General features: G+C 58.1%; 1 protein-coding gene across 2 annotated transcripts; it reads left to right on the top strand.

The window, feature by feature from the left end:
* Positions 1 to 469: 469 nt before the first annotated feature.
* WNT6 (Wnt family member 6) lies at positions 470 to 14,509 on the top strand. 2 transcript variants are annotated; one of them, XM_028509542.2, is made up of 4 exons: positions 470 to 989; positions 11,287 to 11,507; positions 11,721 to 12,055; positions 13,668 to 14,509. In XM_028509542.2, the coding sequence occupies exons 1-4, from the start codon at positions 910 to 912 to the stop codon at positions 14,127 to 14,129; spliced, it is 1,098 nt and encodes a 365-aa protein (XP_028365343.1). In that variant the 5' UTR covers positions 470 to 909; the 3' UTR covers positions 14,130 to 14,509. The 2 variants fall into 2 exon arrangements, with proteins under 2 accessions (XP_028365343.1, XP_035878732.1); XM_036022839.1 differs by lacking the exon at positions 470 to 989 and adding an exon at positions 997 to 1,119.
* Positions 14,510 to 14,991: the final 482 nt, after the last annotated feature.

Below are 14,991 nucleotides of genomic sequence, written 5' to 3'. Positions count from 1 at the left end.
TCGAAGAGGCGGGGTGCCTGGGGAGCAAGAATGGAGGCCCAGGGCTTCCTCCCTTTCTCAAGGAGAGGCTGAGAGAGGGGCGTGAGACGCGGAGGCGGGGTCTGGTTAGAGGTGATCCCCTCCGGAGTCCGCCCGTCCGACCCTCGAGTTCGACAGACAGCCCTCCCCGGAGCACCCAGAGCCCCGGGCGGACTTCCTCTCCTGGCCCCCATTCCAGCATCGCCCTCCGCACCGCCTTCCCCGCCCGCCCCCCCAACTCCCTCATTCTTGGGAAGTTTTCTCTCTTTACAGTCAACAAACCTGTCAAACGTCTCCCTTCCAGCCCGTCCCCCATTCCTCAGCTCCTCTTCTTCCCCCCCTGCACCCTGCTCCACCCTACTTCCCCGCCCTCCTTGCCCCCGACTCCGCGCGGCGGCGGCGAGGGGCTCCCATTCCGCGAGAGGCGAGGTGAGGGGGCGAGGCAGGCGGGACCCGCCGCCACGAGCGCTCTCGGGCCCCGCCCCGGACCCTCGCTCCCGCCCTCCGCGGCGCTCCGCGCCTGCCGCCCCGGGGCGCAAGGCTACCTCCCGAGAGTCCCGCCGCCTGACTGTCGCAACTGCCACCCCAACAGCCTCCCTGCCCCCCGCCCCCGCCCGGGCCCCGCTCCCCTCCCACCTCCGCCCCCGGCTCTGATTTCTTCTCCCGAGCGAGCTCGGCCGGAGACACAGGCGCTGGCTGCCCCGTCCGCTCTCCGCCTCCGCCGCGCCCTTCCAGCCCGGGATGGGCCCTCTTGCCGCCACCGGAGCCATTGCCTCCCGGCCGCCGCCGCCGCCGGAGCCGCACTCGCCCTGAAGCCCGGGCCCCTGCGCGCACCGGCCGGCCCCGCAGCCTCGCCCCTTGCCCGCACCGGCGGGCCTGAGAGCGGTCACGATGCTGCCGCCCGTGTCCTCCCGCCTCGGGCTGCTGCTGCTGCTGCTCCTGTGTCCCGCGCACGTCGGCGGACTGTGGTGGTGAGTCCTGCCTCGGGCTGTCCTAGTGCGGCTCCTGACGCTCGAGGGTGGGCACCTCCTGCCCGATTGCCCGGAACCGCAGCCCCGCTGCCTCCCGGCTCTACCTGCGCGCCGGGGCGGTGCGGGGGAGGTGCGTACCGCTCTCCTGCCGGCCTCCACCCGGGGCACTCGGGAACCGCCACTTGGGCGGCTCTGACCTACCCCCGCACGTTCCATTGTACTTCCTCCTCCCGTGTCCCACACCCCACCTCCCTCCCAGGTCATGCGCTCAATCCAGGTCACCAAGGAACTGGTGGGTGGATGGGAAAGAGCTCCCAGAGAGCCAGAGGGAAGATCTGCAGTCAGCGATCCGAAGAAAAGAGTGACGAGGAGGGCTCTGGATTTAAGGGACTCGGTGGACTGGGTTTGGGGAAAAGAGAAGAACAAAGTAGGAAGCCATAGGCAGGTAGGGTCACACGGCCACCTCTTGCCCGCCCCACTTTGCTCACTGATCCATCCACTTCTCTCTGGGCTCCTTCAGTGTGGTCGGTAGTGGCAGGAGGAAGGGGGAAACTGAGTCAGGACCTTGGCTTTCTCTATTTCCTCGTCCCCGGACAAAGAGGAGGAGGAAAGGGACTCAGGCGCCTGGACCTTGCAGATACCGGGTCAAGGATAAAGTGAGTTTGCAGCTCAGAATGTACCGGGAACCGGGGAGGGTCTGGTGAAAAGGACTGAGGCTTGGCCAGCCAAGGGATGAGGACATCTTTCCGGAACTGGCCGGAGCTAGACAGACACCCTGGGCAGCCAAGGTTGTAGGAATTCTGAGCCTTGTGGACTTGGGTAGGGGTTGGGAAGGTGGGTGCCCAGTCGGGACCGATCAGACATCTGGACCCCGTAGACTTTTTTTTTTCCTTCCCAGTGTCCAGAGCAGCGGAGACCGTCCCGGAATAGCTTTGGTGTTTAAAGAGGAGGGACTTGGACAAGATCACTGACGCATCAGCCAATCCTAAGAAGGCATGGTCTTGCTCATTTGCATATAGCCATGTCATTGGCTGGATTTTCTGCACTCCCCCCCCTCACACACACACGTCGGGGGATTTGGAAGGAGGGGTGGAGCAGGCAGATCAGTCTCTTCTAGGGCATTTTCCAGCCTTTTTCATCTCATGGCACACAGAAACTAATTACTAAAATTCTGTAGCACACCAAAGTATATATAGTTGCCATTCTGAAAAAAAATAGGCATAATTTTGATTCATTCACACTGGGTGGCCATGGTGTTGGCTGCTGTCACTGTTTTGACAATCTAAGGGAAGAGAGGTCAGTGCGCCTGACTAAATAGTCAGGTATTGCATGGTTTAAAGTTTCTTGTGGCACACAGGTTGGCAATTGCATTTTAGGGAGATAGAGAGAAGGGTGTTCACACAGGGGACTACTGGCCGAGATCCCTCATCTGTGATGTGTGAGAGCGTCCCTCAGTGGTGTCAGTGAGGGGGCAAATCTAGGACGACCCAGGTGCTGCTAGGCAATATGCATCCTTTGATCCCGGTTTAGCATAATACAGCAGCAGCTTTGAAATAGGCCTGAGATCTGACCTTCTCCAGTTAAGTTTGTAACTTTGGGCAAGTCACTTTTTTTCCACTGCTCGCCCCACCTCCCTCAATGTCTCAACTGTAAAATAGGGAAGCAATTTTTCTGTCTAGCAGGCTTGGCGGTGGCATTAGGTGGATGACTTACAAAATAATCTGACATTGATAGATACCCTCCTTCGCACCCCAGTCTGTCCAGAGACCTCGTGGGTATGAAGGGGAATTCGTTTCCATTTAAATCCAGGATCCCACCCTGGCTGGTGTGTCTCAGTGGATTAAGCACTGGCCTGTGAACCAAAGGGTCCTGGGTTCGATTCCCAGTCAAGGCACATGTTGGGTTGCGGCCCGGGTCTCTGGTTAGGGGCATGCAAGAGTAAGCCGGTTGATGTAGCTCTCACACATCCATACTTCTCTCTCTCTCCCTCCCTCTCTCTCTCTCTCTCTCTCAATAAATAAATAAATAAACAAACAAATAAATAAGTAAATAAAATCCAGGGTCCCAAGCAAAACTTTGTAAACATCTTGCTTCCCAAACACCTTTCCTAACTTTGCCCTTTCTCAAGGTATGGGGACAGGGCTTTCTCGCTGATAGTGTTGCCTTCCCTGCCTTCCCTCTCCATTCATCCAAGTTGTTCTCGTGCTCTCAGTTACAATGACACTTCCTCCATGAAGCTGTCCCTCTGTCTTCCCTCCCTGGCCTCCTCTGTGCTCCCAAGGCACCGTGCATTGGGCAACTATGCCGGCCACTGCATTTTGACAACCATGTCCTCTGGTGGCTCTCTTCCCTGGTTCTGCAAGGCAGAGCCTTGGCCTTCGGGGCCCTGGAGGCTGAAGGTGCTGGGGACAGTTTTATGGAGTGTTGCCGCATTGGTGGATTCACCTTTCCGGGATTTGTATCTGCGGGGGAGCCTTTGTTCAGGAGGGGCTGCTGGGTGAGAGCCAAACCAGAGGGAGGAGACCTGGTCCCTTGGAGACTGACCCTGAAGCTGGGAAGCAAGGAGTGGGGGAGGAGGGGAGGAGGGCAGGTGTGGGAGAACACAGAAGCCTTCATGGCCACAGCTGCAGGGTGAGCGGGGTGAAGAGTGAGGGGCTGGGGTGATAAGGCGTCCAGAGACTGCCTCACTCAGATGCTTCTCAGAGAGGACCTGCCTCTCCTGACTGCCTCGGCCCCCTCACTGCCCTGTCTGTTTCTGATACTTCATTCCTCCAGTCTGAGCCCAGATTCCCTTTCTCAGGATCTTTGACCCTGCTTGCTTGTACTCCTGTCCCCACCACACCCCATCATTGCCCTCCAAGACCAGGATCCGACTGGTGGACCAGACCCAGCACCCCTGGGTGGCCTGAGGCTTCGACCTCTCTTTATCCTCCCCTCACCCCCACCCTACCCCGGCCCAGCTTCACTTTGACTAGAGCTTTTTTGAGCAGGAACTTCCAGGCTGTTCCCTGATGTCTGGGACCTGCTTGCTGGCCCTCTTCTCCCTACTTCTTAGACAATGCTGGCTAGATCTGGGCTCCGTGGTGGACCAGAAAGCAGCTGGACCTGCAGTAGCCCCCTGCGGTCCACTCTGACATGCTGGCAGCAGCTAGGCTGGGAGCCGAGAGGTCCCCAGGAACTCTGAATGACAGGACTGTTCTGTTAGAAAAGGAGGGTCGTGGAGGGGAGTGGCCTGGGCCCTGGAATAGGCTCAGGGACCTAGACTGTAGGTTCCAGAGATTTCCCTCTCACTTCTCTCCCTCTCCCTTTCTTCCTCTAATGCAATTTATGCCTTCTAAATTCTGCCTCCAGCCTCCTCTGCCTATCTCTCTCACAGTGATTCACAAAGTATCGCTCTCTTTGTGAGTTGCTGAATCCCTGATTCCAGGCCATTGGCCAAGCTGTCTTGGGTCATCTTGTCCAGCCAATGCTCTGGCCCTGACAGATCCCACCTTGAGAATGAGGCAGAGAGAGAGAGAGAGAGAAGCTATAGCTTTCTTAGTCCCCAGCTCCCTTCTGCCTGCTCCCTGTCCCCCTCCAGAAAGTTCTTCTTAATGTCTGACTCATCTTTTTATACTTTCAATTAGTGGATGTAGAAAATAGTTCAGTTTCACAAAATAGCCAAATCAATCTCCCGTTTTCTCTCTTCCTCTTTCCTCTTTCTGTTTTATATTTTCTAAGAAAGAAACTAACCTTCCCCCAGTTCCACTGGGGAAAACACCACCCAACCTCACTCCCTTTCCGCATCTCCTCTTGCTTTTCACTCCCCCCTTCCCTTGTAGAAACAGGAACCACAGGCCAGGACAGCCTCATCCCCGGCCCCACAGGCAGGCAGGGAAAAGACCAGACCCAGGTCTTCCTGAAACCCAGGTTCTCCAGCTGCGATCCCCACCCCAGGCTAAGCCTGGCCACACTTTCCCACCCCATCTTTATCTGGGGCCCCTCATCTTCTGTGAGCAGTCCTGTTGCTGGTCCCCGCCAAGCTCAGGGTGGGGTGGGGGTGGGGTGGTCATCCAGCCCCACCCTCCAGGCCTCCCGCCTTGGCAGCTTCCCTAGAGGAAGACAATGGGGCTGTGAGCAGAAAAGGGCAGGGGCAAAAGGAGGCTGGCTCAGTCTGGGCCAGAGCATGCCCTGAACCCACCAGAGTCCTGGCACTGTGACACTTCCTGGGGGGGGGGTGCGGCCCCTCCTTTCCTGTTCTCATCAGAAGCCAGGAGTTGGTGGGGGGAGGTCAGTGAGAGGCTTGATTGCCAGGGCCCATCAGGGGGATTCGAATGTGTACTTTGAAGAAGAAATGCAGCTGCGGAGGGGATGAGGCGAGGGCGGGGCGGGCAGCCAGGCTGTGGTCAGGCTGGCAGCGGGGCACCCAGCCAGCCAGAGCAGGAGGCACTTGGAGAGCAGAGAAGCCTGTCCCTGGGGCCTGGGGAGAGCGCCCTCTAGCCTGAGCCCTCCTTCCTGCCTGGAGTGGAATGGGGGGAGACCTCGGGTGTCCGTGGACTGCCTAAGGGGCAGCTGAGGGTGCGGAAGGTTGCTAGCAGGGTTCTTCCAGCTTCCACCTGGCCTCTTTGGCTGTTTCCTCCAGCTCGGAGCTCTCCCTTTATTCCAGAAATTAGACCAGTAAAGGGCTTAGAGATCATCGGGTCCCATCTTTTCACTCACAGTAAGAAGTCCAGCCAAGCCCAGGGATAGGAGGTGGCCCAGGGCCACACAGAGTGCAGGTAGCTGAGGGGTGGAGCCAGGAATCCACCTCCTGCTGAGGCTCTCCCCCTGGGTGCTATGGGGGGAGGCAGTCAGGAAAGGGGTACAGGGCCTTCTACAGGCCCTTTCAGCTCCCCCATGCCCACCCCAGCATGGGAGCGCCCCACCTCCATGTGGGAGAGCAGGGGGCACAGCTTGTCCTCAAGGGATCTGGTAAGATAGTAATGTGACCACTCCTCGCCTCTCGCAGCCCTGAGCAATAGGAAGCCCTCTCGTATGGTGGAGTCCCTCAGGGAAGGGGAAGCCCCTGCCTCTCCCGAGAGGCGTGGAGAGCAGAGAAGTGTGAGGAGGTGGACAGGGCAGTGTCCGGGACAGCGCAGAGGGAGCCACATGGAGGTGGGGGGTGGGAGGGGTGGAACGGGTGGGTGGTGGGTAGGCAGGGGTTAATGGAGCTGGGGCATCACTGGCTTTGATGTGGCGGTTGGGGTGGGAGTAGGGACTGGGGGAGGGGGAGCAGTAATTAGGGAGTTAGACAGAGCAGGACAGGACAGGCGGGCGGGCACAGGCCCGGGCCCAGCCGCCTCGCAGCAGTCAGGCAACATTTTTCTGCCCCTTCTCCACCACCCACCTCCCCCACCCCCGTACCGCCCCCACCCACAGCCCCAGGGTTCAGGGCTCCCTCTGCTGGCTCCCCGAGCTGAGGGTCAGATGAGGGAACCTGGGTGGGGGGATGGTCTATGTGGGAACATAGAGACCTTTCTGGCTGTGAGACCTTTCTGAGGAGGCTGGGCATCAAAAGGGTCTGTGATCCCCTTGGCTTCTACCATCCACCCAGGAGTGCTCTCTGGGGAAGGGGGCGGGGGTCCTGGCGGGTGAGCTGGTCCATGGGCAGGGCTGGTGGGCGTGAGGACACACAGATCCAGGCTGAAAAGTAAGAACAGAAAGTTGGGGAAGTGAGAGTTCTCAGGAATCCACAAACGCTGCCCGCATTCCTACCACCTGCCCTGCACCGTGCGGGCCTGGTGGTGAGTAAGGGTGTGCACGGGAAGGCCAAGAGCACTGCGGAAGCCCGCTCTCTGGACAGGCTTCCTTCCTGTGTCGCCTGGGAAGGAGGCAGGCGTGATTGGTTGCTTCCATTTCACAGTTGCGGAGACAGGCTCAGGAGGTTAAGTCTCGTCATCCTTCAGCAAATACTGAGGGCCAGCTTCACATGCTAGGGGTGTGCTCAGCATTGGAGAATGAGCAAATGGCAGCGCCCAGATCCAAACCCACGTTGGCTGGACCTCCAAAGCCCTGAGCGTGCTCCAACAGCTGACGTGGTGCTTCCTTGTGAGATCTTCATCTTTTTTAAAAAAGGACTGTATTTATTCATTTTTAGAGAGAGGGGAAGCGAATGAGAAAGAGAGGGAGAGAAACACCAATGTGTGGTTGCCTCTCGTGCCCCCCTGATCCGAAACCCAGGCATGTACCCTAGCTGGGAATCGAACCGGTGACCCCCTGGTTCGAAAGCTGGCACTCAATCCACTGAGCCACCCCAACCAGGGCAGACCTTTGTCTTTAATGAGTTTCCCATCTAGTTGGAGAGATAGACAAGAAAACATGACAAAGTAATTATGCCACTGGCAGGATAACAAGTCAGCCCCCAATGGGTGACAGAACGGTGTGGAGGGGGAGACCAGTGAGGGCTGGGGCCCAGAGGAGGGGCCTCAGGGCAAGTGGCAGCTCAGATGAGCTTGGAGAGAAGCTGGTAAGATTTTGATGAGCTAGGGGTGAGGAGGGGATGGCTCTGAGTCCAGGGATTTAGCGGTGTAATGCGGGGTGGCTGCAGAGTTAGCCACCACTACTAGGAGGAAGAGCTGTGTGGAGGATGGCATGCAAGGCCACCTGATGCCTTCTGGTACCTCCTGTGGCCACTTTCCCTCCAGCCCTTTGGTTTGTAAAGTATTCACCTAAGTTTCTTGCAACAGCCAGCATCAGCCGCCTCCCTTCTCACCCGTTCATCTATATAATGCAGGCAGGTTGATGGAGCGGGACTACCCGTACTCTGGCTTTCTCTGAGTCCCTGCGAATCTGGGAAAGGAAAGGTAGATTAGGCCAGAAGCCGGGGCCTCCTGGGCAAGATCTGCAGAGGTTGCCAGTAGGAACTGGCCAGCCCCTGTTGTCACCAAGCTCCCTGGGAGGAAGATTTGGCGCAGGCCAAGCCAGTTAGAATGGCTAACCCTAGGCTTGTCCCTTCTTGTCTGCATACTGATTTCTCTTAGGGCTAGCCTCATTGTTGCTATGCCCAGGAATGTCTACTTGATTAGGATCTCAGAGCTTCCATATTCTATACCACACACTTATTGCTACCCCTGTGCTCCAGCCTCGGAACGTGCAGATGTTCCTGAATGGGCACAGCTCCTACGAGCTGGTCCCTGGACAACGCTGACTCAGAGGCACCAGCAGCAGGGTTCATCCCTTAAGGAAGCAGAAGGGAAAAGAAGGGGGGTAAAGGAAGAAGGAAGATGGGGGAGTTATTTCTTGATGCGGAGTCAAGTGTTGAAGTTAGAGGGGGTGTTCAAGCTGTTCACCCTAGCTCCTCGTGTTTCTGCAGCCCAGAGCGGGAACTCACTTGCCCGGAGTGGCTCAGCGGACGGGGACCGGGGTGCGGAAGCGAGGCTCAGTGTTTTGCCCAGTGAACCCCTGCCACTCATTTTCTGGAGTTCCCTTTCCTGTGACTTGAGGATGGGAGTGAGGACCAGAGGGCAGGGAGCAAACGGGTCCCTTGGGATTCTGGCCGCTACAACTGCCCATCCCTTCTCCTGACCAGCCTGTAAACAAGTCTAGTTCCCAGGCAGCCAGGAATCCTCCGGAGTCCTCTATCTCTAGCCCCTGGGAAGCAGATAAGGTCAAGAGATTTTTTGCCTTTCTTCCCTGCATACCCCCTCCCTCTCCTGCTTTCCTAGGACCGGAGGAGGGAGTGGAGAGAGATGGGGACTGAGTAACCTTGGGAAGATAAGTCCGGTCGACCTTGGGAAAGTAGGGAGTTAGCAGAGGGCAGGAGTGGGGAGGAGGACTGGGGAACTTAGTAGCATAGGGAGGGTTGAGTGTGCAGGGCCCCAGGCTCCTAGGTGGAGTCCTGGACAGGTGGGTGGCAGGAGAGGACCTGGACAGCCTGGGGAGGTCTGCTTCCCTGCATCTGGATCCAGTGCGAGAAGTAAAGTGTCCATGGAAACGAATTAGTCGTCTTGAAATGGCATGTGGACAGGGGACGAGCTCCAGGGAGGATCTTCTCCTTCGATGGCTCATTTATTCACTCAGAAACAGGTATTCAATGGTGTTCATTGTAGCACTATAGCAATTATTCATCGTATGCAACATTTTCATAAAAATGGAGGGGAAACATGATTAAGCACCTACAAACCTGCCTAGGAGACAAACGAACGTGACGGTTCTAACTCTTAGATGCTCATAGTCTTACCTGCTGCCCCTGTGCGACCACGCGGGGGGCCTGCCTCCAGTGCTTTTTGTAATGAGGTGAGGGAAGTGGGTGGGAGGGTAGACAGCTAGAGATCAACTCTTGGAGGTCATTGGGTCACCGGGAGCCAGCCTGGTGGCCCTGCCCTTGGCTGACTGCCCGCTGCTCCATCCGTCACTTCTCTAGGGTTGGGAGAAGGCTGGGGCTGGAGCTTCCCAGGCTACAGTTGGAATGCAGTGATGGGCAGGTCCTGAGCATGGAGGAGGGAAGGGCTGGACCAGGGATTTTCAACATTTTTCCATCTCATGGCACACATAAACTAATCACTAAAATTCCGCGGCACAGGATATGTTATAGATTATTAAAATATATACATATATTATATAAAAATATATCTTGCCTATCTGACCAAAAATAGGTACAAAATTTTGATTCATTCACACCGGACCGCTATTGTTGTGTTGGCCATTGCCATGTTTGACAATCCAAGGGAAAAGAGGTCAGGGCTCCTGAATGAATAGGCAGGAATCGCATGCTTTAAAAGTTCTTGCGACACACGGGTTGAACATCGCTGGTCTGGGCTGTAAGTCCCTCCGCTGAGGAAGGAACCCTGGCTCCAGACTTCTTGGATAGGGATGAGGACAGTGACCTACAGGGCACGTGTGAGTGTGGTAGTGTGTGTGATGGGGGACCTCAGAGGACGGAGCTTACACATCTTCCTGCGACCCCTGCTTCGAGCATCTCCCTCCTCAGTGTTAAGTTCTGTCTCAAGACCTGAATTCTTCTCGCTGCTGTTGAAGTCCATTACCCCTCATTGTTGTGGAGTCTCTGCCTGTGGGACAAATGGGGACAGTGGGCGGGGGGATGCGCGCTAAAGCTAAATTGAAAAGAGGCCACCTTGACCTTTGACCCCTAACTGCCTTCATTTTCCTCCACATTTTCTGCCTTCTGGAACTGCTTCTCACTGTCTGCCCAGAGTCTTTTTCTGCTGAAGGGTTTTTGAATGGTCTCAGAGGACCCTCAGCTCCCGAGGGCTCAACCCACTCATTCCTACAAGACCCAGTTAAGCATTCAAATAAGAGCAATGGGATGAAAGCCCTTCCGCCCAGGGGTGGATGCCCTGTCCCGTGAACCTGCAGGGGCAGGGTATGTGATACCCAAACGGTAGCCCTCCTGTCAGAATGAAGGCTGGGCGCGGAGGGGTTTGTGAAAACGTGCGGAACTTCCCATGAGACATTTCCCCACCCAGTCAGTGTCCCCTGCCCCAATCGGCTATGTCCCTGCAGGGCACAGGGCTTGGCTTGCTTACATCCTGCTCTGGACAGGCCACAGCTCCTGCAGCAGCAGAAGGCTTGCTGTCGCTTGCTGTCGCCTGCTTCACAGCGCTTCAGGGACTCAGTCTCCAGCTCCCGGCTCCTGCCCTCCAGCTCAGGGACACAGAGGCCGTCCTGGTGGGAGGGCCCGCCTCAGAGATCCAAGCTCGTCCTTCCCATTTTCCAGGAGAAGCTCAGGCGCCAGAGGGAGTGTGACTTCCCTCCGAGGCTTCGTCCCCCAGCCATCCGATGGCTCTCTGTGTCCCTTGGAACAGCCCACGTCTTCCCAGCATCAGGGCTTTCCAGCTCACATGCCCAGCTCGGGGTCCACTAAGACCAGATCTTCTTTTGATCTTTTTCCAAAGATCCTTTTCTTTAGTATCTATACAGAATGTCTTTGCTTTGACAGCCTTCTTGATCTTCCTTCTGTTAATTTCTTCCCCTTCTCCCTTTTGGGCGTGGCCTGTTGAATTTTAGTCTTGGCCTACCTGGTGCCAGCTGCCTTCACCTTGAGTCAAAATCCTTAATATGGTATAAGGATTCAGATGTGCACAGAAGGATAAGACCGAATCCTTGATCTTAGTCATTTCAGTCTAGAATCTAGTTAAAAGGGAATACAGACATGGACGGAATGCTAAGAGAACCCGATAGGAGAATCTCAATCTGAGTTGGTGGTGGGTTGGGGGGACGTATCTGGACTCCTGGCTGTGGGCTGTGTGGGGCTGGTCTCTCTCTCTGTCACCCCAGCCCCTCGAGCTACATCCCTGACCTGCTGTGTTTCGCTCCCCAGGGCGGTGGGCAGCCCGTTGGTCATGGACCCCACCAGCATCTGCAGGAAGGCACGGAGGCTGGCAGGGCGGCAGGCTGAGTTGTGCCAGGAGGAGCCAGAAGTAGTGGCCGAGCTAGCTCGGGGAGCCCGGCTTGGGGTTCGAGAGTGCCAGTTCCAGTTCCGTTTCCGCCGCTGGAATTGCTCCAGCCACAGCAAGGCCTTTGGGCGCATCCTGCAGCAGGGTCAGTGTGAGGAGGGGACCTGGGGGCGCCAAGGAGAGGGTGGAGGTTTGGGGAGGCTGTCTGAGCCCCACCTCTCCCACGGAATCTTTGGACACTCTGCCCTGACCCTGTCTCCCAGCCCCACCCAGCTCCACACCTCACTGCCCCACCCACCAAGTCCCCCAGGACTCAGCTTCGGTGCTGCAGGCTGACTGCCACTCTCTGTCCCCACAGACATCCGGGAGACTGCCTTCGTCTTTGCCATCACAGCTGCAGGAGCCAGCCACGCAGTCACGCAGGCCTGCTCCATGGGTGAGCTGCTGCAGTGTGGCTGCCAGGCGCCCCGCAGGCGGGCCCCGCCGAGACCCCCTGGCCTGCCAGGCACCCTCGGGCCCCCTGGCCTTGTGGGCTCCCCAGAGGGCAGCGCAGCCTGGGAGTGGGGAGGCTGCGGCGATGATGTGGACTTCGGGGATGAGAAGTCCAGGCTCTTTATGGACGCCCGGCACAAGCGGGGAGGTGGGGACATCCGAGCGCTGGTGCAGCTTCACAACAATGAGGCAGGCCGGCTGGTGAGTATGGGCAGGGATGGGTAAGCGTGTGTGTGTGCATGCATGTGGAAATGTGTGTGTGTGTGTGTGTGTGTGTGTCAGTGGATGTGGGAGAGCTGTGTGTGAGTGTAGGAGCACATTTGTGGAAGTGCGTGAGGAAGGGAGGGTGTGCATGTGCAGGAGTATGATCATCTGTGTGAGCCAGCATGGCAGTGGGGGCCGCCCGGGAAGATTGCCTGGGGGGCTTGATGGGCGTGTGGGAGGCCAGCTGGCCAGCCTAGAAGATGGTCACTTGGGAGGCCTGGGGCAGGGTAGGAAGAATTTACCCAGGGAAGAGGACTTGGTTGGGGCATGTAGGGAGTGCAGGTAGAACGGGCATATCTCTGAGACAGGACAGGTAGGGAAAAGCTTGGGGCGGGTAGAGATGCAGCTGTCAGGGCAGGGACAGAGGGTGGAGACAAAGGCTGGGGATGAAAGGAAGGGCAGAAGCTGACACAAAGTTATGGGGTCTTGAGGTAGAGGAGCCAGGTGCGGGGGAGGCCTGGAAAGGGGCTAGGACAGGCCTGTGGCGCAGTAGGCTTGGGAAGGCCTGAGGGACAGGAGCAGGTCCTGGTGGAGGCAGGAGGAGGTCAGGCAGAGGCCAGGAAAGCTGGAACCGAATCTGCGCTCTTGCCGACTGGCTGCCCAGCAACCCCAGGCCAGGCCCTGCCCGGAACCCTGGCAGCCTCTCCCTTCCTCTCTGCAACAACGGGGCTCCAGGGGCTCCTGTTTAGGGACAGAAAAGCTGCCTGGGGTAGATGTTTCCAGTGGGAAGGAGGGAACCTGCACTCTGAGCTTTTAGAGATGATCTTCCTGGGTCATTTGACCCCATAAATCTCAAGTGGGGCCGTGACTCTTAGATGCAAAGAGCAAATAAAGGGCAGGACTCCTGGGTTCTGGTTCTCGGTGGTACCTCCACAGTGGGCCCTATGCCTCAGTTCTGGGGTGCTCTAGGGACATCCCTACACACATCCTGTGTCCTCTAGGGTTTGGGCCTGAGGCATTGGGGGGGGGTGGTAAGGGGGCCCAGGGAAGAATGTCCTGACAGGCCCACATACCTGTTGGAGAGGGTTGGGGAGGGGTGGTGGAGACAGACGCCCAGGGCGCGGGCTCTTCGTCTCTACTCAACCCTGCCTGGGGCGGTGAGCGTTGGCAGGAGGAAGAAGGTGCGACAGCTACTACTGCCCCCCGCCCCCTCCCCCCGCCCCGGCCCCGGCCCCGGCCCCGCCCCGCCCTGGGAGAATCGCACCCCTGCTGCCCACTCTACTTTCCCCGGAATCTCTGTGCCGCATTCTGTCCCACGCTGCCCACTTCTACTCCTCCATCCTTATCGTTCTTCCCCTCAGCCCTCTTGGGGCTGTCGTTTCCTCGATCTCCCCCTCTCCTCCTGGAGCTCGCCGGCTTTTTGTTTTGTTTTGGTTGTGGGTTTTTTGTTTGTTTGTTTGTTTGAGGTTGTGGGGAGAAGACCTGATTTTTCATCCCTTCAGTCCGCTCCCCGTCTCTTACATTTTGTGTGCCTGTCCGTCCTCTGGGCCTTTTCGCGCCCCGAGCCCCACATCCGTCTCCATCTGCACCGCTCCTCTGCTCCTCGCAGGCCGTGCGGAGCCACACGCGCACCGAGTGCAAATGCCACGGACTGTCGGGCTCCTGCGCTCTGCGCACGTGCTGGCAGAAGCTGCCCCCGTTCCGCGAGGTGGGCGCGGAGCTGCTCGAGCGCTTCCACGGCGCCTCGCGTGTCATGGGCACCAACGATGGCAAGGCCCTGCTGCCCGCGGTCCGCAGTCTCAAGCCGCCTAGCGGAGCTGACCTACTCTACGTCGCCGACTCGCCCGACTTCTGCGCCCCCAACCGGCGCACAGGTTCTCCCGGTACGCGGGGCCGCGCCTGCAACAGTAGTGCCCTGGACCTCAGCGGCTGCGACCTGCTGTGCTGTGGTCGCGGGCACCGCCAGGAGAGCGTGCAGCTCGAGGAGAACTGCCTGTGTCGCTTCCACTGGTGCTGCGTAGTGCAGTGCCACCAATGCCTGGTGCGCAAGGAGCTCAGCCTCTGCCTCTGACCCCCGGCGCAGCTCTCCCAACTGCGTGCAGAGCCGCCTCTCGCTACCTGTGTGACATCTGGGCTCCAGCAGAGGGCGCTGCCTTGGCCCAGTTTACCCTTGCCAAAGTCCGTCTCCCGGGCCCCTGGTAACTGAGGAGGTGAGGCTGGAGATACACGCGCGCCCAGGAAGGCCCAGGGCATTGGAGGGACCATCCCCCTCCCCTAGAGGCACTTTAGAGAGTTCTGGTGGCGACCACGAGCTCCAGGGAGTTCTCTCTCCTCCGCCCCCAGATGGAAACCAAAGAGCCCCTTTCTAGGCCTCTGGATGCGGGCCTCCTCAGAACTGCTGGCCATGGGTTCGGGGGGTACGTTTAGTATCAATAAAGATATTTAAACCAGGAGGACTGGGCCCACAGTTTGGGAGGGCGGCTGGTCTCCTGCGGGTTTGCATGGCGCCAGGCTCTGGAAGGAGTGTCCAAAGGGAGATGGTTTTGATAGAACGAGCAATTCAGAGCTCCTTACCCTGGCTCCCTATCCTCCCCACTCCCCTGCCCCCATGAGACTGGGCTCTCCTGGCACCCACGGTGAAGAGTGCCAAGTCTCCCCTTGGCATTCTTCTTACTCACTCCTGCCACACGCCTAGGGCTTGGGCCCACACTCTGGCGAAGAAGTGGTCATCCCTCTTTAAGGGAGCAGACTCCACAGAGGGTCTGGGGAGAGCCGACGGGACGCCTCTGCTGGTGCACTCAGCTGCCCTTCAGCTCCCGTCAGGGTTCTAGGGGGGTGCGACACCGTCCTCTGCCCCTCTGTGATCCCCGGGGGACTCATGGGCAGACTTCTAGGGCCACCCAAGTCCGTGGGATTAAAGCACTTTATGAACT

This window comes from Phyllostomus discolor, chromosome 4 (genome assembly GCF_004126475.2).
Source record: "Phyllostomus discolor isolate MPI-MPIP mPhyDis1 chromosome 4, mPhyDis1.pri.v3, whole genome shotgun sequence".
NCBI lineage: Eukaryota > Metazoa > Chordata > Mammalia > Chiroptera > Phyllostomidae > Phyllostomus > Phyllostomus discolor.
This window is presented reverse-complemented; position numbering and strand designations above follow the sequence as displayed.

Coding starts and splice junctions, on each gene's coding strand:
- WNT6 (XM_028509542.2), top strand. CDS start 910: ATGCTGCCGCCCGTGTCCTCCCGCCTCGGGCTGCTGCTGCTGCTGCTC. Junction 990..11,286: donor CACGTCGGCGGACTGTGGTG/GTGAGTCCTGCC, acceptor TTCGCTCCCCAG/GGCGGTGGGCAGCCCGTTGG. Junction 12,056..13,667: donor ACAATGAGGCAGGCCGGCTG/GTGAGTATGGGC, acceptor TGCTCCTCGCAG/GCCGTGCGGAGCCACACGCG.